Here is a 15,564-nt window from a genome sequence, read left to right as displayed (position 1 = left end):
TCTTGCGAGTCTGGAAAACAGGCCACAATCGGCGGCTTGGATTTTGTAAGAATCAGGCATTCCGATCGAGTATTCATACATCCCGAGTGATTTTCATCTCTACACTCCTGCAAGACCCCGAGAGTCTAGGACTCGGCATTTGTGACGAACTTTTGTCGATCCTATTTAACACAATAAATGAGGATCCGCGCAGTATGGGACACATTACGGAATAACCCTAGGACAGTGAAAGACTGCTCGGCCCATGCTGTAACTAACTCGTTAGTGGTCAGCACCGGTCGTTTTTATTCTCGATAGAGTGTGCTTCCATCCCGAGGTCTGCTCTACACTGTGCCTAAGTACCCAGGTAGATGTGAATGCAGTGACTTTTCCGCTAGGTGTGTGGAATATATATATTCCAAGGTTCACGCTGTAACTCATCCCTTCCAAGATTCGGAACTGTAACATCTGTTCTTGCAGGATCTCTGTTACAGTATGGCGCCAGCCACGATCCATGTCCGGATTCACTTATATGCCCAGGTAGGTTGAAGACCTACCTACTGAGAAGATAGATTTTAGAAGGGCAGAGCCACCGTAATCCAAATGATCAGATGCATGAAACTTGAAAACTAGTTTCAGGCGGATAAGTTTTATGTCGTTTGGTTTATAACGTATCTAGATAGTTTGGATTGACTGAGTGACGCCTGACAGATTCGTGCTTCATGCATCTAGAATTATCATTACTCCTGGGCCAAGGTACAAATGTATCCCACAATGGATAGTTGTATATTTCAAAGAGAAAACTCCAGTAATACTCGCTATGCAAAAGCCGCTCATTTTTTGAGATATAACCCTCAGTTACATCTTCGATTCAGGTATGCAGGAAGGTTATGGATAATACCACGTAGTCACAGCAATAATCACATAGACGAGCACACACAGTCCGCCTTCCATGTAATTAGACTTACCATCACGCAGGAAATTGCCCACGACAAGTATAGATAAGACTAGTAGGACGACCATGAAAATTTCAAAGTTGAGGTCCATTTCTGGAATACCCAAGCCCCAAGCAACGAGTATAACCAAGGGGGCATTGAGTAAGGCCGTTTGAATGGAAGGTCCAAGACAGTGAAAAAGGGCAAAGTTGATTTGGTTGTCCCTGCATGATGGCAAACAACGTTAGCGCACGAATCTCGTATAGTGGTAGATGGATAGTTACCAAGCTTCATCAATAGCAGTTAAGTGTTCAGCTGCTTTTTCTACAAGCGGGACAAGGATCAAACCCATGAAGTTATCGGGCACGCCTCGTTCAACAATGTGCGAGATCTGTTCGACCATGAACAACGCTGAAAGTGAGACACATGTTATGGCAATTGCAATGGCTAGAACGCTCTCGAAAAGGGTAAGTTTTGGTCGGAAGTGCTCTTTGTCGCCATCCTCATCATTGTCTTCGTCTTTTTCCAGGACTTCGTCAAAAATGGTGTTGTGGGTACGCAGATTATACCACAAGAACCTGTTGCAAAAAATGTATTAGGCGTGAATAGTTCTCTCCGCTGATCACTCGAGATAGTGAATAGAGCAACGTACATAAGATAGGCACAAAGTAGAATGACGGCAGTAGCTCGACTGATCGTCCGAGTCGAGGCCTGAAGTTCTTCGGGCGTCATGGGTGATTCTGCCCCGGACAATGTCGCATTGAAAGCGCTTGGAATCAAGAGTCCAAATCCAGCAACCAGGAGCAAGCCTGATCCGACTTCACTCACGGCTTCGTGTAGTATCTGCTCATCGCGCCGGATACCACCAAAGAAAAAGCACAGCCCCAGACACAGTAACAAATTAGCCAGGATCGAGCCTAGGATTGCGGCCTGAATGACATTGACGAGCTCGTTGGTGTCCGCCTTCTTGATCAAAACCATAAACAATATAATTTCAACGACGGATGTTAATGACGTTTCCAACAACACTCCATAAACTCGCGGTAATTTTCGTGCCAGCTCTCCTCCTGCGAACCCCAGTAAATTGGCTGTCGGTACCATGGCAATATAATTAAGCGCAAATGTCCACACGTGTAGATCCGGTCGAGCAAACCCCATTGTAATCGCGGCAGGCACAAACGGCCAGAGGACATTGACGATCATGGACAGCGTGCAAGTGCTCCGGAAACAAATGTATAGGAAGTGTAATGGATGAAACCCTTTCCTCCCACTTTCCCCGGTCGACTGGATGCGAAAGAGACCCAAGACTCGTGGACGCAGCGTCTTCTCATTGGTAGCGCTTTCGGCATCTTTGTGGTGTTGCGGTAGAGTCTCTTGGGTTATCGTTTGGGTAATTTCGTCGTCGACCCGGCGTTGACGAAGCGAAGACATGATTGTGAATGTCCTCGAGGCTTTTTCGATTCCAGCTCGAGTTTCGGGACAGTTTAAATGTTTCCGGGTTGACAACTGGACTCTCCCGATTTATGTTTGAGATGACTTTGCTACAGCCCAACGACAACTGTCAGAAAGTACTTAGCAACTTGCCCGACAATGATCACTTACACGTGTAGCATGAGTAACCCGAGTTAATAGCAGTTGAGATGGAAACAATCAGCTCGCCATGAAATTATGAGAATTCAGATGAATTGACAAAGACTTTAGAAGAAAGTAAGAGTGCAACATCGTCCAACTCAAACCCTTTTTTCTCATCTCGTCAGAAGAGAAAATTGTAAAAAGCAACAAAAGCAAAAGCTCCATAATGGGCATGCAAATAGGAGATTCAGCTACGCCCACTGCTCCTTTCATGTCATATTGTGGAGTACGGGGTCCTCCTATTTTTTCCTTATTCATTCACAGCATGCAGCTTGGCACTGCTGAGTTGTTACTTCTTGTGAGGTCTCACTGCCTCGCAGGCTCTTGGCTTGCTTATTTAAAAAGGAAGGAATACGGGCTTGACAGGAGTCGTCTCGATTTGTATTGGCCCGGTGGAAAATTGGTGAGGCCCTTGGCGGCCTAGGCCGTGGAGGCACCGAGCGGCTCGTCGTCTAAGTTGTCTCGCTTTTTCCATATAAGCATGAAACTAAACCGAATAAGGAGGCGAAGATCGATGATCCTAGGATTTTCTGCTCATTTGCCAGAAGCAGTCGGCGATCTTCTACAAAGATGTGGAAAAGTCATGCTAGATCACAGATTATCATCGTAGAAAATGGATCGATAGCCTGCTCGCAGCCCTTGATAGTCCATTTCATACATAAGTTGCACGGACTTGTTCACAGATGGCAGTCTACTAGCCAAGTACTCGGGCTATTGTTGGAACTTGGAAGTTGTTGAATAAACTGCGAATTCGTGAGTCTCAATTTCTCGAAGTCAAGATTTTGAGCTAGAAGGTCAGTAGTTGCTAATGGGATTACACCTAACAATGAGCACCCAAGCGGTAATCTTTATCTTTTCAAGAACAATAACCCTGCCACAACTTCTCCAATCTATGAATTTGGTTGGTTTTCCTGTTCTCTGGATACTGTATGCCGGATTAATTTCATTTCGCTGCTTTATCAACCTACCTTTGGAGCAAGTACATGAATCTAGTTACGGTAGTAAACAGTGGCTTACCTTTTATATCAAATCTCGAGCTTCTTGTGTTTGCAATCTCAAGCCTGAAAAGCTTTGCTATTACTCGGTGTTGTTATTCCAAAGCAAATCCCGATCGATTTAGTATTTAACCCTAACACTAGTGTACGATAGCCCTGGTCAGGGTAACAACCCTTGTCATACCCTAGTGTATATCATAACCCTCGCGTTGAGAACCCCCAACCCTATTGACCCTGTGTAACGCAAGAAATGGCTGGCCATCCACTATGGCCAACCATTCCGGGAATAAGCCCTACCCTACATCTTTTGATTTCAAGGTAAGCCGAATCTCTGCATCAGCGTTGCTTCTACATATGATACGTTTACGCTTACACATGATGGCGACTCGGCGAGTAAGATGTGTACGATTGTGCAGGGTATCGGCTTGGGACGTGCGGCCGTGCCGCAATGCCCGCATTTGCACATCCGGGGATTGGAGACTGGGGATCCGAGTCAGTGTCGCAGAATTATCGGATGAGGTGACTCGCATCGACGTGGCAAGGATGTCCCAGATTACCCCAGAACAGTTAACGGTCAGGAAATTACCCCCTCCATATGGCACTTTACCGTCATGCAAAGGAGCAAAAGCGAATGTTGGATACGCGAATCGTAGAATCGGTATGGTATTTGACTGGCTATCTGCTCCGTACCATGCAGGTTCGGTATGTAGTTAGGCCGGACGTATTCCTTGTTTTCCTTCACCGAGTATCTTTGTTACCTGCCGGTCACAAGGAGTATGGGGGCTATTCATGAGGCTTGTTGGAAGAGTTCATACTTTTGACCTCTCCCCTAACATCCTCTGGTTTTATTTTGTGCTGGGTATCTGTCATTGGTGAAGCGGGCAATCTTGTGACCACCGCAGGGCCTTTATTATCCTTTTTGGGCCTCTAGTCCAATGCATACATAGATACCTTCGGCTGATCCCATGCAAGGAGCTGGTAAAGATTGAAACCGGTCCTTGCCATCTCGGCGATTGGGGACTGTCACATTCGGTCCGGCCATCGGAAACTATACACGGTCTTTCTAGAATTACTAGGATGTGAAATCCGTGATTCAAACTCCGCACAGGCTCCGAACGGTATGGGAATGAGAAACCGGAGCGTAATGCTGAGGATCTCTGCATTTGTGAATGGACCATGATAACTGATGAGTAATAGTCCGTGATACGCCTGCCATCCATCCGTCCAGTGACACGATGTTCTAGCGGTTTACGGCATCATATCTCGGCATTCCGTGAAAAAACTCAGCCAGGCAACTAAAGCTACAAGCCGACTTGACTTTGCATGACCAGGTCATGTGGCATCGAGGCCGAATCTAGAGAAGCCCACAATAATTTAGCTGTACGTACTTCTAAAGGAAGAAAACGACACTAGATAAGAAGGGGATTGTGGAGTACGGATAGAATACGCCTTTGATACTAGTCCGGAATACCTATCTTTACTAGTGTGACGCAGCTGAACGTGAAACTATTGGATCGATGCTGTTATACTTATCCACTCACCGGGGTTGATTGCGTGGCGGTACGGAGGCATTTTTACGAACAGTTCTCCGTACTTCAACTTTCGTGGATGAGACATGAACCAGGATTTTTGTGTGTTGTTGTGTCTAGACCTCATTTTCCCCCCTATTTTAATATAGCACCCCCTAATTGCGAGCAGTTAAAAGACTCAAAATAATAAATAATGGCGGAGCAGCCAGTGGAGCAGCTCTCGCTGTCCCAGAGCCATTTTTAAATGTAATAACGTCAAAAAAACTTCCGTGCCCATGAATCATGTTAAAGCGTCATGGGGAATTAAGAACTCTAAAAGAAAAAACTTTACCTTGAAACGCCGCGACAAGTCTTGCGGGAAACCCTTAGTTTTGACTTTGCCATGGCTCGGAAAGGGCTGAAAGAAGCATTGGGAAAATGCGGAGATCAGAAAGGAAGAAAAGTTAACTGACAGCCATTATCGATCGACCCAAGTATCTTTAATTTTATCTCAGATGATCACCAAAGTTCGAACTGTCTTCCATCTTGTCTTCCATGAGCAGGAATCGCCACGTGAAGAAAAGTTCCATGATCCTTCTTAAATATTAGTGCTCACCTCTTGCGGAGAAGGATCTTATTTTCTTTGTCATCTCGACTTGAATGAGCTTGCGGAGTGTAGTCCGAGGACTGGGGTCTCCACAATCCAGTATATTCAGTGCGAAAACTGATTCCGGCAATAAGAAAAGTACGTACGGCGCACGGAAAACTTCATAAAAACGCAAATATAGTCAATACAACGTGGCATTAGTCGTAAAAATAAATAGTGTAGTAATATCTAAACACGAATCACAATTGGCTTCATATCCTGAACTGGATAAGCTCCTAACTAGTGCCAGCTGATTTCTGAATCACCGACTTCACTAAATGAAAACAGAAAGCAGAGAATGATCTAAAATTATCATAAGCACAATCTGTCAACCACTATTATCCAAGTTCCAAATATCACGCAGTTGGGAAATTAGCCACAGCAAAAACTGGAAGGAGATTTGGAGCCTTCGCCTGAATTAAACGAATGCTTGTACATGCCAAATGGAACTAAGCTTTTCCAAGACTAAATCAACATTTTCCCAAGAAACCTGGAAGGGCGCTAGAAACAGTCACGTAAGTTCTAATTTAGTGCAACTCCATAATTAAGTCGATACCATGTATGTAAGGTAGCCAGTGCGGTTGGACACGGTGCATTACTATCATCACTTGTCTAGCTTGTACGTAGTGCAACCTCAGCTACACAACGAACGAGCCAATGCAACGTCCCGCACAGCAAGGGCACCAACATGCGAGGGGATTTGACACTGAGATGAGACCCTTGTGCTTCTACGCTTGCACATGGTGCATAAGACATAAACAGACGCCTAATAATAGTTATATCCATGGATATACATAGAATTAACGGCCTTAGAACGTCCAATTTCGAATAGTCGAAGTGGAGTACCAGACCAAACAGACCTCGGAAAAGAACATAACGAACTCGGACTGGCTAGTTGATCCTTCCGTCAAGAAGCGCATGGGTATCCCCCGACATGGATTCGTACTTGTACAGAACCTGCCCTTCAGATTCGAGCTAGTATTTTAGTATGCTGTACTACCCTGAAGCTGGCATAGTATCCCCGCCACAGCAACACACCCATTCATTCATCGACGAATCACTGCCCGGGCTCTCTGGTTCAGCGCCAGATCCGTTCAGCATCCATCTCGGTTTGGCCCATACAGCACGGAATTAGACTGGCTCAATTCATGACCTGGCGAGGGAAGCTACCAACCAGTGGCAACGATCAATCTCCGATATTAAACCGTAGTAACGATGTAAACGAATCACGTAAGACAAGCGCATATCCAGGGGCGCTCAATTGAGGGAAATATTGATGTTTGGGCCGCCGAGTGGGAAGGACGAGTATTTGCACAGCTGTCTTGCGAATTTATGTCACATGTCACTGCAGAAAAGAAACCCAGACTGATAGCAGTTAGATTGTAGTGAAAGATTCAACTAGCCTAACTTGGAGGGCAAAGGATACCTGAACAGAAAAGATACGCGTATTCTTACGTACTTTCCAATGGCAAATCGGCATGACTCGGTAGGCCATTGAACGGGAACAGTGCCGAACTGAGAAGTGTGCCGATACGTAGGCCGTGGAAAAAAGTGAGAAGACTATTCCACTAGGAAGACTGTTGGGACCAGGTAATCATGCCATGCCTGGAGCGGCTCATGGCTAGAGTCACATCGAATGGACATGGGTCAGGACTTAGGGCCAACAAACATGCGTATTTCGATCAAGGCGTGACAGATAAAGGGACACTAAGAGTTACTGCTACATGCATTCATTGGTCAAAAGGAGACAGGAACGGAGATTGCGTCCTGCAAGTCTTGTAACGAAATATTGGTACGTGGTACATACCAAACTTACAGAAACTTGGGGTTTTAAACCAATACATGGGTCCTCCGCATTGGACTTCTCCGACTTTTCTTTCCCTGCACTACTCCGTATGGAGTATGGAGTCTCCAGATGGGGAAGAAAGAGTGGACGGAGCGGCCATGTAACGTGGGTATTTAGGTCAAAGTTTAAAAATTACGGATATCAGATGAGAAAGAAAGTAGTGGTACACTCACGTTGGTCTGGGGACGCCTCCAGGTGTTTATAAAATAGTCCCGATCCCCCCGAGTTCGAAGTCTGGTTTCCTCTTTCTCCAGTCGCGTGCTCGGCCTTCTCTTCTCTTTTGTTCCAGTCGTAGCTGTGAGCTCGGAGAGAACCAAGACCCTTAATCTACCTCGAGAACACCGCAGCAACAGCAGATCGCCATCATGCCAGGCCTTTTCTCTGGCGCCAAAGAGTCCAAGGGCAGTCAGTCCCTGGTCGCTCGCCAAAATGCCTCCAAACCCCATGGTATCCGTGGTATGTTCAAGAACCCTTATGTGGCCTTGACTTGTGTTTTCGTGTCTCTCGGTTGTATGATGTACGGATACGACCAGGGTGTCATGGGACCGATTCTGGTTATGGAGAACTTCATGAACCATTTCCCTGGCCTTATGGGCTCCAACATTCAAGGATGGCTCGTTTCTGCTCTTGAATTGGGTGCTTGGGCTGGCGCTCTTTTCAACGGTTACTTGTCCGACGCTATCTCCCGTAAGTACAGTATGATGTTTGCTGTGTTCGTCTTCACTCTCGGAACGGGTCTCCAATCCGGCGCTCAATCACCTGCGTATTTCTTCGCCGGTCGTGTCATCGGTGGTTTCGGTATCGGTATGTTCTCCATGGTCATTCCATTGTACCAGGCCGAGATCGCTCCTCCCGAGCTCCGTGGTTCTTTGGTCTCCTTGCAGCAACTTTCCATCACTATCGGTACAACCATTGCTTTCTGGCTTGACTTCGGTTTCTCCTACATTGGTAGCACCCACTGCAAGCCAGAGGGTATTGCAAATCCCTATGACTCCAAAAACAACTACAACTACGACGCGAACCATACCCATGGTTGCACTGGCCAGAAGACTGTCTCGTGGCGTGTCCCCTTGGCTTTGCAATTGATTCCTGCTTGGATCTGTAAGTCAACCTCATTGTCATTGTCCCGACTCTGGCATCTAACATAGCTTGTTTAGTGTTCTTCGGATTGTTCTTTTTCCCATTCTCCCCGCGTTGGTTGATGTTGAAGCACCGCGAAGACGAAGCCCGTGACGCTCTCAGCAGACTCCGCCGTCTCGATCCTCATGATCCTCTTCTCACCGCCGAGTTCTTGGAAATCAAGGCTGCTGTTATGTTTGACGAACAAACCGAAGCTGAATTGATTGGCAGCGGTGGTGTGCTTGCCCCATGGAAAGCCCTTTTCGCTCCCAACATGCTCAAGCGTGTCTTCTTGGGAAGTGGTATGATGGTGTTCCAACAGTTCACCGGTATCAACGCTGTGTTGTACTATGCTCCACAAATCTTCAGGAGTTTCGGTTTCTCTTCCACTACCACTGATCTCCTCGCTACTGGTGTCACTGGTATCCTGCAGATCATCTTTACTCTTCCCGCTGTCTTCTTCTTGGACAAATTCGGTCGTAAGACTTTCTTGATTGTCGGTGCTCTGGGTATGTTCATCTGCCACGTCATTGTCGCCTCCGTTGAAGGTGTCTACAAGCCCCAGTGGGACAAGAATGAGCATCTTGCCGTTGCACAAGGTTGGGTTGCCATTGTCTTCATCTGGCTCTTTGCCGTTAACTTTGCCTACTCCTGGGGTCCCGTCGCATGGGTGCTCGCCCAAGAAATCTTCCCTGCCAGTATGCGTTCTCGCGGTGTTGCCATTGTCGCATCCACCAACTGGATGTTCAACTTCATCATTGGTCTCACCACCAAGGACATGCTTGACTCCATGAAGTATGGTACTTACATTTTCTTCGCTATTTTCTCTCTCGGTGGTGGTTTCTTTATCTGGGCCTTCTTCCCTGAGACCAAGGACAAGACCCTTGAGGAACTCGACGTTTTCTTCGGTGGTGACATGGGTAGCATTGCTAACAGGGACCGTGAGCGCATGCAACGCATCTACGAAGAATTGGGATTGGCTTATGCTACTGAGGTGTCTGACCTCAAGGTTAACGAGAAGGAGAACATCGCTACCCATGAAGAGTAAATACGGTTTCTTGCGATGTTGATTTTCGGATCATCTATATAATCTGGAAACAGACAAGCTTTATATACGCTAGCTAGTATCCCTTGATCTATATCTATTATCAGACCTAATTACTGTCATTGAATCTTGTAATCCTCTCGTAGACTTGCTTAGACAAACTCACCATTAAGGAAATTTTCTGGATTGGTACATGAATAAGTTCATAAATCCTACTGACTGTAACAGATACGTATACCCCATTCGTTAACCACAACCTGACCCTTGGAGTATTAACACTTGTAATCCAATATAGTCATATAACCCTAGGCTTGCGAATCTTCGTGCTTGGTATAACTTCAATATTTTTTAGTATTACCTAGCTGTTGTGCCGTGTAGGGGGAATCTCTCTTTCAAGCAATAACAGATCCCGTAATATATCAGGAAGGTACAATGAGTAGGAATTTGTGATATAGAAACCTTACAATGTTCACCCTCCTATTTCAAATGTGTGAAATACCTTTGTGAGATTTCTATGAAAGATCTTTGTGTTAGCTTGTCACGTTGGAATATCCTGGCAGCAGGATCTAAGTATAAATAGCTGGGATTTCCTCCTAGAGCCGCTATGGTTCTAATAAGCAAGTATTCCAATATTTTATCTTCATCTTCTCAATTGCTGGTGTTATATGAATACACCCCCTGATATGGCGGTAACAGCAGGAATTCCCGTCAATAGCCTCGCTTTCTTTTCCGCATTTTTGTCTCAACAAAAGTTATCTTACGACTTTCATATTTTAGGGATCTCTTTTTCCAAGGGTAAAGAGAAATCTAGCAATCTTTGTCACTTGAATGTATTCAGTACGTTCCAGTTCATTGACATTCGGACAAGCCCTTTGCATGGAAAGTTCCGTTGTCATTGAACGAACTGCCAATGTTACTATTTCTAGCTAAAGAAGTCGACATGGTCCTGACAAAAAGGCCCCTTACGTTGGCCGAGGACGATCAAATTGTCGGAATATCGCTGGAGTTGTCAAAGGTAATGGAGGGCGACTGTGAAGTTGAATATGACCAGATCCTGGCAGAGAGAGAGGAAGAGAAGTATATATCTTCATATCCAGCAAGTTAGTTACCATCCCAGCACCGAGAGAAGTGAGTGGTTATCTAAACTCTCTATCAATACTATCTTCTCTGAAACAAACTTTTTTAGATCGTTCAATACAAGCTCGACGTCTCCAAGGATGGATGCCGATGCGATGGATCTCAGCAAGGATCATTATCTATCACGTATCCAGGATCAATGCAAGTTGTGCCTGCTGCCATATGAGGTACTAGAAATTATTGTTGGATTGGTTAGCTTCAATTCCCTTGATCGAGAGAAAAGCTTTAAACGGAATTAACGGACTTCGCAGTTATCAACGGCCGATGTCATAGCTCTTGCGAAAGTTAGCCGTTATTACACCAACGGATGATTCCTTTTCTCTATGTAAAGCTCACAGTAAAGATGCACGATGGCCCCATTGATGATTGGCGTGTCCTCGATCCCGTCAACTTCGGCTATGAGAAGTTGACGAAAACATTCTACGAAGAAAACGGTTCGCAGAACAAAGCATCGATATCCCCATATACACGAGAGTTAGATCTCATAGGCCCCAAGGATGGTTTCTATGGATGCTTTCGTCGTCGTTTGAACACCAGCTCGGGTCTACAGAAAAGTGATCTTTTGGCGTGCCATGCCCAGATGATGGGAGATGTTTCTCGTGCTACAAACGACATCCTTCAAGAACTTCAGATTGATAGACTGCGTCACTTTGGGTATGTATTGTAGTCAATAGAGACCTGCACTTGTGTATGATAACAAGTTGACTCCTCTCTTTAGATGGCACATGGGTTATTGTGTTCCAGCTTCAGTTCTCGGACAATCAGGCTATATTCCCCATTTCCAGCCAAATCTCAGGTCTCTTTCTCTGAAAGTGGACAGCGCATGTGTCGGAGGCTCGCTAGCCGGGCTCGCTAGTCTCAAAAATCTCCGTCACTTTTCGTGGCGTGGAATTGATTCTGTACGTGCCTTTTCGCTAATTCGGCTCGTCCTTAAGAACAACGCTGAACATCTTGTCTCCCTTGAATTGGAAGTGCTACGCGTTGAGCAAACGCAGGAAAATATCCAACTCCATGAACATGACTTGATTTGGCTTGGATTATTGGTCCCCAATCATAATCATTTCCCTAATAGTGATATGGGCGTATGGCTTGATAAAGATGTACGGCTCAAATCGCTCACTTATTTATCCCTGCGTCATGTTCGGCTTCTTACTTGGCAACCCCAGGACACACTGACCTTTGATCTGTCCAAATTGGAAAACTTGCATCTGTATAAATGTCCTGGAACTCTCGATTTCTTTCAGACGTGGACCATTTCCGACTGCGGCATGTCACTACGATCTCTTCGGGCAGTCATTAACGAACCAATGGCAGGACGTATACACTTCACTTTGGAGCATTTGCTTATCGTACACGGGTGCCAATTAGAAGAACTTTACTTGACTTTCATAGACATGACTGACCCTATTATGAGCTCTAACGCGTGGGACAAAACCAGTGTGAAACGAATGGCTTGCAGCTTCTACGAAACGAGACTCTCCCGAGCAAACGATGTGCCTCCTCCGTTTTGTATCATCCGAGGCATGACGGGAGGAGCACTTCCATCCCTGGAAGGGATGGCCTTTTGGTGTCCTCCCCATATTCTGGTGAGTCAAGCTGAATGAGAACTACTGTTGATACATACACTAACACCGATTAGAGGCGGATGCTACTTGAAATACGCGTGGCCCTTCCTTCCCTCAAAGTTATGCATTTCAGAGTAACAAATAAAGCCAAAAACACCAACAAGAGCCTTTGGGAGGAACCTATTACAGGAGGCAAGTCAGAAGATATTGCCAACATGATCCGATTCTTGGATCGCTACCTAGTGCTAGGGGACGAAGCCTGTCGGCTATCAGAAGTAATTGATTTTGCCAGCTGGGCCTTTGAAAATCCGACATTTCCCAATTTAGAGATCATAGCTTTTGGGAATTTCTCGAACCCTGACACATGCCTCGTTCTTTGTCGAAAGAAAGGGTTTCCTCGATTCAAAGAACGTACAGAAATATTTAATAACATAGCAGAATATTGGAAGAAGTCCGTCCAAACTCGTGATTTCAGTTTCTCACTACCTTTTGACTTTGTGCATCCCGAGGACCTACGCCCCTGGACTGGTCTAGAGAAATGCCGTGACATGCTGACGGCGAACAACGCTGATAAGCCATGGTATGAAAAGCCAGGCCAGAGCTGAGATCTCAGTATCAAGCGCAAGATCGACTTGGTGGTGACTTTTATTCTACATGGCATAGGTCTAGCGTGAATCGTAGCGTGAACAAAGCTCTGGCAAGAATACACTGATGAAGAAGAAGAATCGGAGAGGATGTGGGAATGAATCAATTAGGATTGATCGAGGGCTGCGAAGTATGTAGCCGACTCAAAATCATGAACTGAGTGTGTTTAATTGAAATTTCACTAGATGAAAATCATTAAACTAGGTACATATTTGTAGAGAGCTACTTATCAAAGCCAGGATAATAGTACCGCATTTGTCAGGAATGGCGATTCAATAGTGCGATCTAACTCACTTCCTAATTAAGATAGTAAATACCCCGCTTGGCCAAAGAACCGGTGGAGAGTAGGTGGCTATTGGACTCTTCGGAGTAATTATCATGTATTTAGCTCATTCATAATTCATTATTCTTCAATATTGGAACTTGAAGTAAGGGTTCCCGGAAGATAGGCAAGTTAACTAGATTGACCACCTAGATCTTGTCCTTTTAGATGTGTTTCTTCTCAATCTAACATCGTCGATATAACTTCAAGGTTTTTCCACACTTGCCGATTACGCTTCTATACTACCTAAGTTCGAATCTCAATAGGTGACGAAATGCCGAGGTCCGGGATCATTTCTCATCAGTTCTGCTACTTACATTGACTAAGCAGACTATATTATAAAGGAAAAACTCAAACAAAAGAAGTTCCAGGGATTTCTAGCTTTCGTTTACTACTAGCATATAATAGCGGACATTCCACCGGATCATTCTGAAAGAATACAAAAATTCAACAAAAAATGGCTTCAGACGATACCATCAGACAACCGCCTTTGGCGGGATTGAAAGGTTTGGGCAGCGATATGATTATCAGGACAAGAAAACGAGCTGATGACGTGTTCTGGTATATAGTCCTCGAGCTTGAAGGCATCGCAATGGCTCCATTCACAGGCATGGTCCTCGCCGACCTAGGGTGCGACGTAGTCCGCGTTGATCCTCCATTGAAACCTCAGAAGAAGACACAAAAGCGATGGTTAGACTCCCTGTGTCGACACAAGAAATCCATAATTGTGGATTTTGAGGTAACTGCATCACGCCAGGCGTTTTTGAGGTTATTGGAGGCCGCAGATATATTGATTGATTCTTATCGGCCTGGCATATTCGATCGCATGATTGGCATGAATGCTGATGAACTATGTCGGCGATACCCTCGACTTATATATGCACGAGTTACCGGATACTCGCGCTACGATGCTAGATACGCACATGCAATGGGCCATGAGAATAATTTCGTGGCAGTATCGGGTGCAATACCTGCATTGCAGCATGTGCCGCCCACCAACAGCAATAGTAACCACAACAGCACATTGTCCAAACCAACAGTCAACTACCTAGCCGACTTTGGCGGGGGAAGTATGTCGTGTGTTGTCGGTATTCTCGCAGCCGTTATCCATCGAAGTGCGTCTGGCAAGGGCCAGATTGTCGACGCCAGTGTTCAACAAAGCACTTCATATCTAGCCACATTCCCGCTACAACGACGGCACGGTCAACCTGATAATGAGCCATCTCTTACCGGAGTGAATAATGCACCATGGTCGGATATCTATGAAACCTCTGATGGGAAGTATATGATGGTGTCTAGTATCGAGGACGCACTTTATGAGCGATTGATACGTGGATTGGGCATTGAACCTGCCTCGGTACCGTCTCGAACTGACCGCGGAAATTGGCCAGCAATTAGGGGCCTGTTAACCGACAGGTTTGCATCGCAATCGCAGGATTATTGGAGGAGCGTGTTCGACAAAATGCCGGCCTGCGTTAGTCCGGTGTTAGATGTGGATGATGTTGATGTTCACCAACCATTGGTGTATTTGAGTCGTACTCCATCTCTCCCAACAATAGCAGAGTCTATGGTATCAGAAAATAAGATACCGGAGTTGGTATCAGGCAGAGGGAATGAGGAGGTTGTCCGTCGCTGGCTCAGGGCTGATGATATCTGCACAGATGATGGTAGTTGTATTCGGGTTGTTTCAAAATCAAAACTGTGATCAATATGCGACTCGACTATCTTAGTGAATGTCTACAATGCCAGGCCCTTAATTCAGCAATATTATTGCGCAGAATCCTCTCTCAATCGGGCAACAAACAAATGGGTCTGCGGTAGGATCCGACATCTAGTCTTCTGCATACTCTGATGTGGAGACCAACTTATGAACCCATAAACTAGGTTTGGAACTGACTGACTGGGTCTAACGGGCTGAAGATATCCGCCCGAACTGCCTATGTACCACATGAACCATGATTTATCAGACAATACCATGGGCCGAAGCAGCGTCCCGAAATCGTGGACCCAACCTTCCACTACTACGTACCTATATATCGAATCTGCAATAGATCCATGATTCAACTACGTAGGTATCATCTAGAGGTTTTATATCAGGCAGCTTAACATACAATAGGATACAAAGATGATACTCTTGGTGTAACCATAAAGGAAGCGGTGACGAGCGTCAATCTGATCGAACCCACTAGT

The 15,564-nt window shown here is 45.5% G+C and overlaps 4 protein-coding genes across 4 annotated transcripts; 3 read left to right on the top strand and 1 right to left on the bottom strand.

Annotated features, from left to right (window-relative positions):
* Nucleotides 1-693: 693 nt before the first annotated feature.
* TSTA_103190 (vacuolar H\/Ca2 exchanger) lies at nucleotides 694-2,669 on the bottom strand. Its single transcript, XM_002486286.1, has 4 exons — nucleotides 2,517-2,669; nucleotides 1,567-2,455; nucleotides 1,199-1,492; nucleotides 694-1,138 (listed from the first exon to the last, which is right to left on the bottom strand). The coding sequence occupies exons 2-4, from the start codon at nucleotides 2,343-2,345 to the stop codon at nucleotides 868-870; spliced, it is 1,344 nt and encodes a 447-aa protein (XP_002486331.1). The 5' UTR covers nucleotides 2,346-2,455; nucleotides 2,517-2,669; the 3' UTR covers nucleotides 694-867.
* Nucleotides 2,670-7,793: 5,124 nt separating this feature from the next.
* Nucleotides 7,794-9,826, top strand: TSTA_103180 (sugar transporter, putative). The gene is made up of 2 exons (XM_002486285.1): nucleotides 7,794-8,642; nucleotides 8,699-9,826. The coding sequence occupies exons 1-2, from the start codon at nucleotides 7,907-7,909 to the stop codon at nucleotides 9,706-9,708; spliced, it is 1,746 nt and encodes a 581-aa protein (XP_002486330.1). The 5' UTR covers nucleotides 7,794-7,906; the 3' UTR covers nucleotides 9,709-9,826.
* Nucleotides 9,827-11,185: 1,359 nt separating this feature from the next.
* On the top strand, nucleotides 11,186-13,012 carry TSTA_103170 (uncharacterized protein; the record flags this gene model as incomplete). Its single annotated transcript, XM_002486284.1, has 3 exons — nucleotides 11,186-11,496; nucleotides 11,561-12,428; nucleotides 12,482-13,012. The coding sequence occupies 3 exons, from the start codon at nucleotides 11,186-11,188 to the stop codon at nucleotides 13,010-13,012; spliced, it is 1,710 nt and encodes a 569-aa protein (XP_002486329.1).
* Nucleotides 13,013-13,605: 593 nt separating this feature from the next.
* Nucleotides 13,606-15,327, top strand: TSTA_103160 (alpha methylacyl-CoA racemase, putative). Its single transcript, XM_002486283.1, has 2 exons — nucleotides 13,606-13,880; nucleotides 13,944-15,327. The coding sequence occupies exons 1-2, from the start codon at nucleotides 13,832-13,834 to the stop codon at nucleotides 15,077-15,079; spliced, it is 1,185 nt and encodes a 394-aa protein (XP_002486328.1). The 5' UTR covers nucleotides 13,606-13,831; the 3' UTR covers nucleotides 15,080-15,327.
* Nucleotides 15,328-15,564: the final 237 nt, after the last annotated feature.

Source organism: Talaromyces stipitatus, genomic scaffold (assembly GCF_000003125.1).
Source record: "Talaromyces stipitatus ATCC 10500 scf_1105507295511 genomic scaffold, whole genome shotgun sequence".
In the NCBI taxonomy this organism is placed as follows: Eukaryota; Fungi; Ascomycota; class Eurotiomycetes; order Eurotiales; family Trichocomaceae; genus Talaromyces; species Talaromyces stipitatus.
This window is presented reverse-complemented; position numbering and strand designations above follow the sequence as displayed.